Source organism: Megascapheus bottae, chromosome 24 (genome assembly GCF_031878675.1).
Source record: "Megascapheus bottae isolate mThoBot1 chromosome 24, mThoBot2.hap1, whole genome shotgun sequence".
NCBI lineage: Eukaryota > Metazoa > Chordata > Mammalia > Rodentia > Geomyidae > Megascapheus > Megascapheus bottae.
Genome location: NC_143532.1, coordinates 1,211,852 through 1,225,564, shown reverse-complemented (window position 1 = coordinate 1,225,564; position 13,713 = coordinate 1,211,852). Strand labels below are relative to the sequence as shown.

The window sequence follows — 13,713 nt, the reverse complement described above, 5'->3', positions numbered from 1 at the left end:
AAAAGCTTTAGAAAGTCCTCATACCTGTGGTAAATAAAGATTTTGATGGTTAAAAAGTCCTGAAGAATTGCTCAACAGAAGTGTTGTGAACTGTTCCTGTGGCTTTTCGGGTGGAGCTTGGGAAATGGAGAGCAGGTCTGGAGTCCCAGGCTGCACTTTGCCACCCTGCCTAGAGATTCAGTAGGAACCCAAGCTGTCTGTGGGAGCTCCTCAAGGTTGAGGGGCTTCTCTGCTGTTATTCAGTGTCCCAGTCCCAGTGAAAGCTGTGTCCCCTGGGCCTTGCCTTGGCTGGGATCCATTCCATAGACCATCCTCCCCTTTGCCCTCAGATTGGCTGGGAAGGGGAAGGTTGGGGGGCCCCACATATGGAAGTGCAAGATTTGAAAGAATAAAGTTGAGCAGCAAAGTACTGAGATGGAGAGGGGATCTGGTTTTACACTACTGGGAACGTTGTGAGGCAAAATGGAATGTGTGTGTGAAAATAGCCCTTTCAGGAGTTCTGTAGAATGTGAGTGGGTGGGCTTGTGCAAGTTTGAGGCTGGGTCCTGTTCTGAGTAGGAAAGGCATGTTTGCCACTTGTGGAGGCTCAAGCCTGTATGTAGTCCAGGCCAGCCATTTGAAAGACGTCTCAGTGGCCATGACCAGGTTCACGCCTGTTACCCCAGCCACTGGGGAAGTGCCAGGGCTGGGCCCAGTGGCTCACGTCTCTCCCTAATGATAGGGGACTACAAGCAGGAAGGCAGCCCAGGCCAACCTGGGCATAAAGCAAGACTACCTTGACCATATCCAAGGCACAAAGAGGCTGCATTTGACTGCAGCTGTGCTTTGTGGTTCAGACGCTCCCCTGCCAGTACTGAGCGAGTTGGACACAGATGGGAGGTGGAAGTTGACAGCTTGAGGGCCCCTTGGAGTTCAGGTTGTAGGAGCCTCTGGCTGGCCACTGCTGACTTGTGGGGTTTGGAGTGACTAGAGGAAAGCACTGATCAGCTCATTTCACTGGCAAAAGCATTGAGTGTATTTTAGGGACTTTTAGTCTACTGTGGGGAAGACATACTTGAACAACCTCTCAGAAGTATGGTTAGTCACCATTAAACTTAGAGAGAACATAGCTATTCTCTTTCTGCCACTTCTTTTTTCAGAAAAAGCCCCAACATCTTTGAATATGAATTGGGTTTGTTTCTTTTAAATAATTCAAGCTGAGAAGTTACAAGAAAAATGTAGGGAATAGTTTTCTCCTGCATTCTCAAATGTCAGCAGTTTCTCCTGTAACTCTCCCTCTTTCCCTCTCAGGCACTGTATGTGTACATGCTGAACAGTGTGGGATGTGGCTTTCCTTGATTTAGAATCAAGGACATTCTCTGCAACTGCAGTACAGTTATATCAGTCAGGAGCCTAGAATCTCCACATCTCTGTTGCCTAAACAATGTATCTTAGATTCATAAAAGACAAAGACTCCTGGGCCGGGAGTTTGGCCTAGTGGTAGAGTTCTTGCCTAGCATACATGAAGACCCGGGTTCAATTCCTCAGTACCACATACATAGCAAAAAGCCGGAAGTGGTGCTGAGGCTCAAGTGGTGGAGCTCTAGCCTTGAGAAAGTCCAAGGCCAGTGCTCAGACCCTGAGCTCAAGCCCAGGACTGGCAAAAAAAAAAAGAAAAGAAAAAGACTCCTTTATCAAGTTCCCCCCATGACTATCTGTGTGTGCCATTCTAAAGTAGGCACTGTAGTGTGTATAAAAGACAAGTTCAATAAAATAAGAAGTCTGGGTTTCTTTTTGACAGAACCATTTGAATAGCTGTTTCCTCCTGCCATTGTATTGCTGGAGAGGCTGGGGACCCAGGCTGAGTGGCAAGAGAGCGGCAGCCAGAGCTGGGGGAGAGGGGGAGAGAGTATAGCCTGACATGCACATCTACTAGGTTAAAAGGAAGGTGTGGGGCTTCAGGCTTGGCTCCAGTGGTAGATCCCTTGTCTAGTAAGCCGGAGGCCCTGTATTCAAACCTCAGTTCCACAACTCGTATGCACACACAGATTCAGTTGGAGTGACCTGTGCTTCCATAGCATACATGTTCTTTCTGGGGATTGACTTCTGAGCTGGGCTGCTTATCAAAGTAATCTGAATATTTTGAGTCATATGCTAAAATTTGTTCATCCAGAAGGTCATATTACTAGATTAAGGTGAGAAAAGCATTCTGGAAAGGCAGAAGAATTAACGAATCACCACTCTTTTTTTTTTTTTTTTTTTGGCCATTCCTGGGGCTTGAAATCAGGGCCTGAGCACTGTCCTTGGGCTTTCTCTAGGCTAAGCACTACCACTGAGCCACAGCACCATTTTTGGCCTTTTCTATGTATGTGGTACTGAGGAATCAAACCCGGATCCTTGTGCATGTTAGGCAAGCACTCCACCACTAGGCCACACTCCCAGCCCTGAATCACTCTTAAGTAAGTCATATTGTTTGGTTTGAAACAAAATGGACATAGGGTCTCCCTGCATAGCCCAGGCTCCTGATCCCGCTGCTAAGTCTGTAATGATAGACATGCAGCTGGGCTTTATCCTTAAAAGGAAGCTTTACTTGGTATTTACCCCAGTGTAGCAGATTTTTTGGGGGGGGGGGTGGGACTGGTACACAGTGACACCATCCCAATTTGTCAAAAATTTTCACTGCCTTTCATACAGGTACAAGAAGTCTGGTATTTTTAAACATTTGAATGCGTATTTTGGCTTCATAAAGACACTTTACAAACTTTGTATGTGGGCTTTGTGATCACTTAAACTCATTACTTAAACTTGTTCTCAGTCTTGGTCTGAGCCCATCAGTTGTCTTTGGGCTCCAGTGCAGTTCTGTCTTTTGCCTGTCCTCCCCAGGAGAGAGCTTGGACCACCCACTGAGAGCTGATAAACACCTGTTCAATTCCTACCCAGCATGTACACTTGGCTTCCTGGTCTTGAGGCAGCTGCTGGAGGGATGTGTTCACTGCCACCGACAGCAGGCGATACCTGCACATCCTTCTGAGTCTAGACTTATTGGGTCAGTGGAAATGCCTGGCTGCATTTCCCGGCTGCCTGTTTTCAGATGGGTCCAAGGCAGCAGGAAGATTAGTGTGAGCCAGTGCCAGGCCCGGAATCTGCATCTGCTGCTCCTTCTGCCATGTTTTTAGTAACTATTCAAGGTGGGAGTTCAGTTTTCTTGCTTTAAGGTTGCCTGGTGAAGGATACAAATTTCCTTGAGGTTTTGGTGCATGCTTTCTTGTATGGGATTTCAAGTGGCAGCATCCTCGACGTCCTTGGTCTTGAACAGCTGTATGTTTGCCCGAGGGAGGTGACTTCTCTGGTATATTTGTTGCAAGATTAGGGAGTGGCACAAGTGGTGGAGTGCTTGCTTAGTATGCACGAGGGGACATTTTTGTTGTGACTTGGGATAGGTTCTGTTCCTGCATGGTGTTGTAATTTTGGTATATTATTTATGGTCTCTTTATTTTTGTTTATTTATTTGGACACAAGGTGTTTAGCCCAGTCTGGCTTTAAACTCAGTCCTGCCTCAGCTTTTTTTGGTGTGCGTACTACCTTTCCATGTTCCAGTGTTTTACACAGTAATGCATTTCAGTAAAAAATGACTTCAAAGGTTTCCCCCGCCCCCTTCCAGTCCTGTGGCTTGAATTCAGAGCCCGGGGCACTGTCCCTGGGCTTTTGCTCAAGGTTAGCACTCTACCTCTTGAGCCTCAGCTTCATTTCTGGCTTTTTCTGTGCATGTGGTGCTGAGGAATCGAACCCAGGGCTTCATGTATGCTAGGCAAGCACTCTACTTCTAATCCACATTCCCAGCACTCATAAGTTTTGTTTTTTTTTCCTTAAATTTATTATCTTAGTAGCAAATGGAATGTAGTTGGACTTCTGCATCACCAGAAGTCAACACAGCATTTGGAAGCAGCTTTCTCCTTTCAAGGTGCGGGTTGTGGCCTGTCTTTGAGCTCCTCCTCCCACCTTCAGACCTTTCTGTTCAAATCAGGAAGAGCAGTGGCTCACATGTGGCCGGAGTGGAGGTGAGGTGGCCTGAGGCTCACACAGTCACCACACATGGTTTCCAGTGCTCCCCCCCCCGACCCCCAGTCCTAGGGCTTGAACTCAGGGCCTGAGCACTGTCCTTGGCCTTGAGCCACAGCACCACTTCTGGCTTTTTCTATGTATGTGATACAGAGGAATCAAACTGGGTCTTCCTGCGTGCTAGGCAAGCACTCTACCACTAGACAAAACTCCTGACCCCTTCCACTGCTCTTGAATAAAGCTCTGGTGTTCTTGAACTTGGGATCTTTAGAAATTGATATTGGCTTTATTTCAGATGCACTTGTTTTCTGACCTTGGGTCTAAACTCAGGTCTGCTTAGTGTGCCATGGCTGGCACTAGAAAGTGCATACAGTTAAAAAGGAGCCTGTATCCATCCAGGAGGTTAGGGGGCAGATGTTGATTCCTGGGACTTTTGTTTTGCCTGGTACCTTCCGGTCCAGGAGGTGTGTGCTGTTTCTCAGGGCATCTACTTGCAGATTGTTGCAAGTAGCATATGACGGGTCTCAGATACTTTGGAAGTTGTAAATACAGTTTAAAAAACAACTATAAAATCATATTTGAAAACTGCTTTGGAGGGTATGGTGTTTGGCATAGGTTAAAATTTAGTTTCTCTTCCAAATTGTTTATAATCAGTGGCGATCTGACTAGCAGCCTTGCAATAGTAATCCACAGTGAGCTCAGGGCCCAACCCCACAGCAGGCTATTCAGGACTGAGATCATTTCTCAGAGTGTAAATGTCGCAACTCTGTAGCTCTCTGGCCCTGTGTTGTATCATTATAGCAGCAGGAGGCAATGCAACATAGCGGGCCTGGCTGTGTTCCAGTAAAACCTCAGTTGGGATCATTGAGAGTTGCCTATAATCTTCCCTTCCTGAAATGTTAATTCTTCTTTTATTTATTTATTTTTAGGCATAAAGCCTATTCTTGGTGCATGGGGTAGGCTGTATCGGGCTGTGGGTGGGTTTGTCCCCATGGCCTAGGTGCAGCCCTGATGCTGATTGAAGTGCCAGAGCTCTGGTGCTAGGAGTGGAGAAGGCCATTCCTGGGCTGGAGCTCACTGAAAGAGTACCACTCAGAAGTCAGTGATGGGCTGCATCTGGAGGCTTGGGTTCCTGTCCAGCTGCAAGTAGAGCTTGGAGGGTTGTCGAGACAGGCAGGAAGAAAGATGCCCCAGAACACCAGGTGTGCGCAGAGAAGGGTAATTCAGAGGACCCAGTGGGGACTTGGCTGGACTACACTGAGAAGGGCAGAACAGGAGGGCAGACAGTGCTTCTTAGCCATGGACTGGGAGATGGCAGCGTCCTCTGGGCAGTGCCAGTGGGAAAGGGAGCCAGTACCTGAAGGAGAGCCAGTGGGCGGTGCTGTGGGGGATGCTGTGGCATGGCTGCAGCCCATACCCGGTGCTGGACTAAAGACGGCACAGGCGAGAAAGGCAGGAGGTGGTGGCCAGGAGTGATGGGGAAGTGCTCTCCAGGATTAAGTCACACGCCTGCCACAGGGCTCCTGCCGTGGTTATCTCACCGTGGCCCACGGAACGCAGAGGCAGCCTGGAGGCCTTCCCCGGAGGCCTGTGGGGTCCAGACAGTGACCTTAATGGTACTGAGAGCTCACCCACATTTTTCTCTGTGTCACCAGCTGCATTTGATTGTCCAGAGCAGGTGGTGGGTAAAGTTGCTGGAGTTCCAGCGCTGGCCAAGGCCAAGGCCACACCCTCTGTGTTGTTCTCTGGTGCCAGGCAATGGAAAACAGATGCCATTTTCACCCAAGAATGTTTTTGGTGCAGCAGTGAAGTAGCTAGTTGTATCAGGTCTCAGCTCTGGAGGGCACCTCTTCTATGTCCTCTTCACAGCTCTGGGGGCACCTCTTCTATGTCCTCTTCACAGCTCTGGGGGCACCTCTTCTATGTCCTCTTCACAGCTCTGGGGGCACCTCTTCTATGTCCTCTTCATAGCGTGTGGGGCACAGCTGTCTCTCTAGGTTAAGTGGCTGTTTGAAGCATAGCCCTTTTTCAGTTACTTTAGTTTCTAGATGAGCTGGCTGCTCTTCACATGGTCCACTAGAAAAGAAAAGTGGACGAATTTGATGATTTTTCCCCCCAAACTAACAAAGCCTCCCAGGCAAAGAAAAACACTCATGGTGTACTAGTGATGTGATCTGAGCTGCCCCGTGAAACAGGCACGGGGGAAGCTGGTGGTTGCAGTGATGGACTGGATAGCTCCCTGGGGACATGCCTTGGCAGGGTCAGTAGACAAGAGATGTTGATGCTTGTGCAGTGTACGAGCGTGCATGGGGTCGCATGTGTCAGAGAGCAGGTCTTTCCAGATGATGGATCAAGGTCGTCGCGCACTGAAAGGATGAGATAGACCAGTGAGCTCTCAAGTAGTCAAAGTCAAGGGTTTCAGGCTCCACACTGCAGTCAGCGTTTGAGGAAAAAGGAAATGTTCATTGTGTTTTGGTGTTTCGGGAAAGGGGCATATCCTTGATCACATGACAAGGCCATACTCTTTCCTTTCCAGCAGTTCCCCTGTGAGCCTGGGTTTTGGTCACAGGCATTGGTCACAGCTGCCCATCTGGATGGACAGAAGCAGGAGCAGCTGGGAGAGCCCAGCTGTTGCTTTAGTCTGGCATTAAAGAGAGTTGTAACAATGCAGAATAACTCCCTCTTCCTCATGTCTGTGGTCGGCACTATGGTGCTGTACTTCAGTCTGTGTCCAGCCCTCCTTCTCTGAGTCTCTGTGCTGAGAAGTGTGAATAAAAGTGATACACTTAAGAGCTGTTGTATAACACTAGCACTCAGGAGGTTAAGACCTGGAAGGTGACCGTTCAAAGTCCACCTGGGCAGAAAAGTCCTCCAAAATAACAACCAGCAGAAAGTAGAAGCGTGGGAGAGTGGCAAGCCAAGAAACCATGAGTTCAAACCCTGGGAATGGAGGGGAAAAAGGGCCCATTTAGTCAAAGATGTTACCTTAAATAAGAAGCTGTGGGAGCTGAACTCAGGCTGGTTTGTCCTTTTTCCTTTTCCTAACTGAAGTTTAGTTCCTTTTGTCTTTTTTTTTTTTTTTGGTGGGTCATGGGGCTTTTAACTTTGAGCCTGGGCACTGTCCCTGAGCTCTTCAGCTCAAGGCTACCACCCTACCCCTGGGCCACAGCCCCACTTCCCCTTTTCTAGTGATTAATTGGAGATGGATTTGAACCATGATCCTCAGGTCTCAGCCTCCTGAGTAGCTAGGATTACAGACGTGAGCCATCATGGCTGGCATCCTTTTGTCTTTTGTGGCTTGCTTTCTCTCCAGGGGTAATGAGGGAACGGGGTGGGCGTGGGGTTAGGGGAGAGTTTACTTGCTTTTTCAGGCTTCCTTGGTTGCTTCATACCTGACCAGCTACTTGTGTTCTTCTTTTCTGTTTTTACTCCCTTTCATCCCCAACCGAGCTGGAGGGGAAACAAGCTTGGTCTTTTCCACACATATCTTAGTTTTGTAAACATGAACGTCTTTGCTGAGTGCATCTGGCTTTGTATGTATCTTGTATCTTGTCAGTCCTGCTCTAGCCTTAGTGAATGAGTGACTGGTGATCCACCAGACATCTCTGGAGACTCGCTTCCGAGCTAGAGTCTGAGCCACGTCCTTAGGTCTAAAGGAAGTGGAAATGTCTGACTTGATTTGTATGGTGTTGTGGACCTGACATTCCAGCACAGCTTGAGGGGAAGCTGAGTGATCGGGAATGGTGTGGGATGTGGGGATAGTGCTATCTGCACCACTGTTTCCGAGTGCTTTTTCTGTGAGCGTATATTTAGAATTGATCTGGTTTATAGTTGGGAATTCAATTTTGTCTTCGCCAGTGTGGGGCTGGGTGAGCATTGGGGGCCTTGGGCACGTGTGAGGGGCATGGCAGGTTTCACCCGTGGCGGGGGGTGCAGTGTGCCTCCAGACGAGCTGCCCTCCAGGGGTCTGGTGACAGCCGAGCTCTTCCACAAGAGCAGTGCCCACCCCAGGAGGCCATGTGTCTTGGCTGCATCGTCCTGTTTCCTGTGGAAATAACCTCGGTCCCAGATCATATACAGCAGGGGGCCTTTCATTGAGGGCTGACTCCACAAACAGCTCCTGGAGGAATGCCTAGCCTCAAGAAATTGATGGAAAAAGAACCCATTTTGTTGGGACACCCCCACAGAATGGAACATGTGCATCATGGGGTGACCAGCAGGAAGCACAGCAGCAAGCCTTTGTATAGTTACCCCTGCTGCCATCCGTTAGCCCTCATCACAAAAATGAAGGTTGATTGACACTTAAAATAGCTAGGCATCCTTTTATTTGTTTTTTTTTTTGTTGTTGTTGTTTGTTTGTTTTGATTTTAGTAACTTGGGGTGGGAGGGTCCATTACATCTCCACATATTTACACTATATTCCATTCAATTTCACCTCTCCATCATACTTCCTACCTCTTTTCCACCAAATTGTACCCCAACAGGTCTTCTTGTTTGGTTTTTAGTTGCAAATAATCTGTTTCAAAGGTATTCAACTTCCTCTATCCTCCCAGTAAAATAGCTAGTTTTCCTGTTTTTTTTTTTTTTTTTTTTTTGCTAGTCCTGGGCTTCAGCTCAGGGCCTGAGCACTGTCCTTGGACTTTCTCAAGGCTAGAGCTCTACCACTTGAGCCTCAGCACCACTTCTGGCTTTTTTCTATGTATGTGGTACCGAGGAATCGAACCCGGGTCTTCATGCATGCTAGGCAAGCACTTTAACCACTAGGACAAACTCGCGGCCCCTAGTTTTCCTGTTTTTATACCTTTGGTTTTACTTCATGGATGCCCCATATGTTTAAGAAATAGCAAAATTAGGGCCGGGAGTTTGGCCTAGTGGTAGAGTGCTTGCCTAGCATGCACGAAGGCCTGGGTTCGATTCCTTAGTACCACAAACATAGAAAAATCTGGAAATGATGCTGTGGCTCAAGTGGTAGAGTTTTAACCTTGAGAAAGCCTAAGGACAGTGCTCTGGCCCTGAGTTCAAGCCCCAGGACTGGCAAAAAATAATTTAAAAAATAAAATGTACAGCCAGCACAGTGGCTCACGCCTGTAATCCTAGCTACCCAGGAGGCTGAGATCTGAGGATCTTGGTTCCAAGGCAGCTCGGGCACAAAAGGACCTGAGACTCTTTATCTCTAATTAACCTCTAGAAAATAGGAAGTGGGGCTTAGCCTTGAGCTAAAGAGCTCAGGGACAGTACCCAGGCTGAGTTCAAGCCCCATGACCCACCAAAAAAAAAGTACTTAACATGTTATTCACAAACTATTAAAAAAAAGAATTAGCAAAATTAAAAATGTATTTGCCATTATATCACCTTTATTATAGATATATAGTGCATATGTGCAGTTACATCACCTTTACTATATGTGTATATATAGTTTATATGTGCAGTTAAATATTTCAACTGAGACAGCTACTGTTGTCCATTGCTGACAGCCAGTAGACAGCCCAGTCCAGCCTCACTGTTAACAATGTATAAAGTAAGCTGTTACACGCAGTGATAGTTAATTACATAGCAAACAGAAAAACACAGACACAAAGAGCTTTAGTTCTTTAAAATCTTCCCTTCCCCCGCCCCCCACTAGGATTTGAACTTAGAGCTTGTACTAGTTAGATGCTCCACACTCCGTATATCTCCAGCCTGTTTTGCTTTTGATTAGGATGCCCCATCGGCATCAGACTGTGATATTCCTGTTTATGCATCCTGACTAGCTGGGGTGCCTGGCCCTGGCACATACCACCATACCCAGCACTTTATTGGTTGGTAGGAGTCTAAGCTGTCCCCCTCCCCCCCACTGTTGATTCCTTCTGTGACCCTCCTTATCACCATCTCCTGAGTGACTTGAGCCACGGTGACTGACATGCACGCCAGTACCTGTTAGGATGGATGTGGACGTGGACGGGCACAGTGTGCTGTTCCACACACACGTGTCCTCTGCTGATCATGTCAGGGTGAACAGGTCATCCTCTGCCTGTAGTTTTTCGGTAGATATGCTGGCGTCTGTACCTGCACCCTTGTGTGGTGTTAGCAGGGTCTGTGGTGAGCTCAAAAGCACTTTTGTGCCTGGCAGTGGTGATGGAGACCCAGCAGTGACAGGGCAGTGGCCTGAGATAGGCTAGCCTGGAAGAGCAGGGTCCCCTAGGAAGCCCAGGGAAGGGCCATGAGAGCAATGGGGCTGGAGCTGTCTTGCTGGGGGTAGGGGTTGGGAGTATGGGTGAGTGAGGGCAGAAAGACAGTGAGGTATGTGAGGAGAGGGGGAAGAGATGGCCTGAAGGGATGTAGGGTGGGACTGGAGTGGAGGCAGAGGTAGGAAGATAGCACCTGCCACACTAGAGGAAGTAGCTGGGAGGGGGCCAGTGAAACCAGGAAAGGGGAGCTGGAGAAGGTATAACTCAGGGTCCAGAGGAGGGCACCGGGATTGGGAGGCCTGTGGAGGGCTCCAGTAGTCCTGTCTGCAGCCCTTCAGCTGGATGGCCCTAATCCTGGGGCTGAGGTATGTGTGAGGCGGGGCAGAGATCTGCGAGCATGCTTCCTGTGATTTGATTCACCTGGCCTTGCCTGCACCTGCTCACTTTCCAGCACTCTGCTCTAGAGAAGCAGTCTCAGGGCAATCAGTACATCATGAAGTAAACTGAAGCTGCCCATGGTAAAGAAAACAACCCGGAAGGGTGGAGCAGGAGAGGGACCCTTCTTGCTATCGGCCTTCTTCCTTAAGTCTGGAATGGCACATTCCAGACTCTGCTTTTACACAGACCTACAAAGGTGCATGCATTCAGTTATTAGGAAAAGAATGGTATTCAGTTATACATACTGCGCTGGAACTTTCCACCAGTGCTCTTTTCTGTTGGTGTGTTCTGGAGATCTGCCCATCTTGGTTTGTGTGATTAAACCACTCCCATTCCATGGTAAAGACTGTGGAGTTTCACCATGTGGCAGTGCCACAGTGCGCCATGCTTGTTCTGCCAGACATTGGATCTTCTCTCTGGGTTGGTTGGGCGCTCTTCTCTCCATGTTCACCCTGGGAGACCCAGGGTTCTCAATGGTAATTGCAGAACAAGTCTTTATTGAACATTAATCTTAGTCTTAGCTGTTTTATTATATTAGGACTGGACTAGCCCCAGGACTTCTGAGAAACAGCAAACTTAATTTGCCAAAATGGCAACTGCATACTTTGCTCTATTCCAGTTTTCTTGGGCTTGTTGCCCTAATTTTTTCTACTGAAACCTTTACTGTTACCAAAACTTTTTAAAGGGCTCTTTATCCTGGCGACAGAAGTATTTGAGTAAACAACTTGGGTAACAAATGGCGGTATCCTCATTTGGAAGATGTTGGGATTCAGGGTTTTATGATGAGTTTAAGGTATTTTCTTAAGCCGTCACTGTTTCTACTAGTCCCATGTGAGGCAGACATTTAACGTGGAATTCATGGCTCTGGGGCCTTCTGGGAATGAGCATTGGTGTCACCATTAAGTGGTTTTAAACCAAGTACTTGGTTATTGTTCTTTCCTATGAGGAAGTCTAGGGTGGGATAGCCTAGGGACAGTGGTTCCATTGGTGTGAGGAATGCAAGCTTTTGGCTCCCGACTCTGGGCCCTGGTCTCATCCTCCCTCATCCCAGGCCTGGCACCAGCAGATGCAGGTATGGACTTGTCTTGAAGTTTCCCAAAGGTCCTAAGCTCCTGTCTCCTTGGCTAGACCTCAGCCTCGGCTTGTTGCGAGGGAGCTGGGAAGGCAAGTCTGTCTGTGTCATCTGCCCTACACAGAGCTCTGTGCATGAAAAATAGATTCTACCAGCCAGCCAATGATGCCAGGTACTATGCAGCCTTGGAAACTGCAGTTTGGCTTTATCCTAGAAAACGTCTAGAGTACTTTTCCATTTGTTTGAATTATTAGGTCTGAAAACATCCTGCAACTAGTTTTAATGTCTTAAACCTACCAATGCAGAGTTCAGAGGGGCAGCATCTTCAAGCCAAAGACTTTTATTAAGAAATTTAGTGTAGTCTCTAATAATCTTAATTTGGAAAAGGAAAAGTGGGATTTGGGGCATATATAGCCTTGTCCTGAGCTTATCCTCAGAGGCCCTGGTCAGAGGATGCAGGTTAGCAGGAGCATGTCACACCAGGTGGCTTTACGGAGTTTACAAGGGAGCTCCAGGTCTAGGGTACTTCCTCAGGATTGAGGACGGGCCCTGCTGGATCAAAGCTGTGGTGGAGTCACTTTTTGTCACTTCCCTGCCCTGACGCGTTCTGTTGATCGTTCTTAAATGTTTAGTTTTTGAAATGATGATAAATACACAGGATAATAGTGTACAAGGATTGGGACTGTGGCTTAGTGGTAGACTGCATGCACAAAGCCCTGAGTTCGATTCCTCAGTGCCACATAAATAGAAAAAGCCAGAAGTGGCCCTGAGATTCAAGTGATAGAGCACTAGCATCTAGCAAAATAAGCTCAGGGAGAGTGCCTAATCCCTGAGTTCAAGCCCCAGCACTGGCAAAAAAAAAAAAAAAAAAAAAGGGAGTACGATATTATTAAAAAGTTGTAGGAAAATGAGAAGCTCTCAGGTACAGGCTGGTCTGAACATTAAGGAAAATGGCCACTAGTAGTATTTCTGGAGCTCTTCTTCTTCTTCTTTTCTTTTTTTTAGCTGTTCTTATTTCTCATAAACACTAACCTTTTAGTGGTACAAAGAGCTCTACATTAAAAATCTACAGCTAGGCGTGGTGGCTCACACCTGTAATCCTAGCTATTCAGGAGGCTGAGATCTGAGGATCAAGGTTCAAAGCCAGCCCAGGGCACAAAAGGATTTGAGACTCTTATCTCTAATTAACCTCTAGAAAATGGACGTAGGGCTTGGCTCACTGGCGGGGTGGTAGCCTTGAGTTGAAGAGCTCAGGGACAGCACCCAGGCCAAGTTCAAGCCCAGTGACCCACCAAAAACAAAAATAAAAATCTACAGACATTAAAGTCCTTTTGGATATGCAGAGTTACTTAATTTAGTAGCTCTAGTCTTTCACATACCACAGATTAAATCTATGATGGCTGATTTTCCCCTTTCTTTCCTCTTGTTTTGTAGCCTCCCTGTGAACTGGGGTCTTGCTTGTGGGCGGCCCCTCTTTTCGTGGTCTGGATGATGTCCGAACAGGACCTGGCGGATGTGGTTCAGATTGCAGTGGAAGACCTGAGTCCTAACCACCCAGGTACAGAGCTGTGGGACAGTAGGTGAACGATTATTACTATTATTATTCTCCTTATGCCTTAAAACCTAAAAGCTACTGCAGCTCTTTCCTTTCCTTTTTGCAGAAGCTTGATGCCTGCTCTGTATGCAATTTGAGTGTTAGATTGGCTTGGTTTTTGTTTTCTTGGAGACAGGGTCTTTAGCCTGGTCTGGCCTTCTGCCATCACCTTTTGAGTGTTGGAATTGTAGGTGGGTGCCACCACGCCTGACTTGGTAAATATTTTTACAGGGTAAATGCCCAGAAATATGTGTAACATTTTATGTGTGTTTAACAGTTTGATAAGACATTGGCAGATGTTCCAGAAAAGCTTCATTAACTCATTTTTCTACTGTGCTTGGAAACAACTTTTCCCTTCATTTCTGTTCAGGCAGGTAATTTTCTTTATGTTAAAAGCACAAATG

The 13,713-nt window shown here is 47.4% G+C and overlaps 1 protein-coding gene across 15 annotated transcripts in view; it reads left to right on the top strand.

Annotated features, from left to right (window-relative positions):
- Positions 1 to 13,713, top strand: part of Banp (BTG3 associated nuclear protein) — a 55,755-nt gene that overhangs the window by 3,116 nt on the left and 38,926 nt on the right. For 9 of the 15 annotated variants that reach the window (XM_090357150.1, XM_090357151.1, XM_090357140.1 and 6 more), the window contains exon 2: positions 13,150 to 13,291. In XM_090357150.1, the coding sequence (XP_090213276.1) occupies positions 13,204 to 13,291 (88 nt within the window). In that variant the 5' untranslated portion in view covers positions 13,150 to 13,203. The remainder of the gene's footprint in view (positions 1 to 13,149; positions 13,292 to 13,713) is intronic. The other 6 variants (XM_090357152.1, XM_090357153.1, XM_090357143.1 and 3 more) reach the window with 1 other exon arrangement.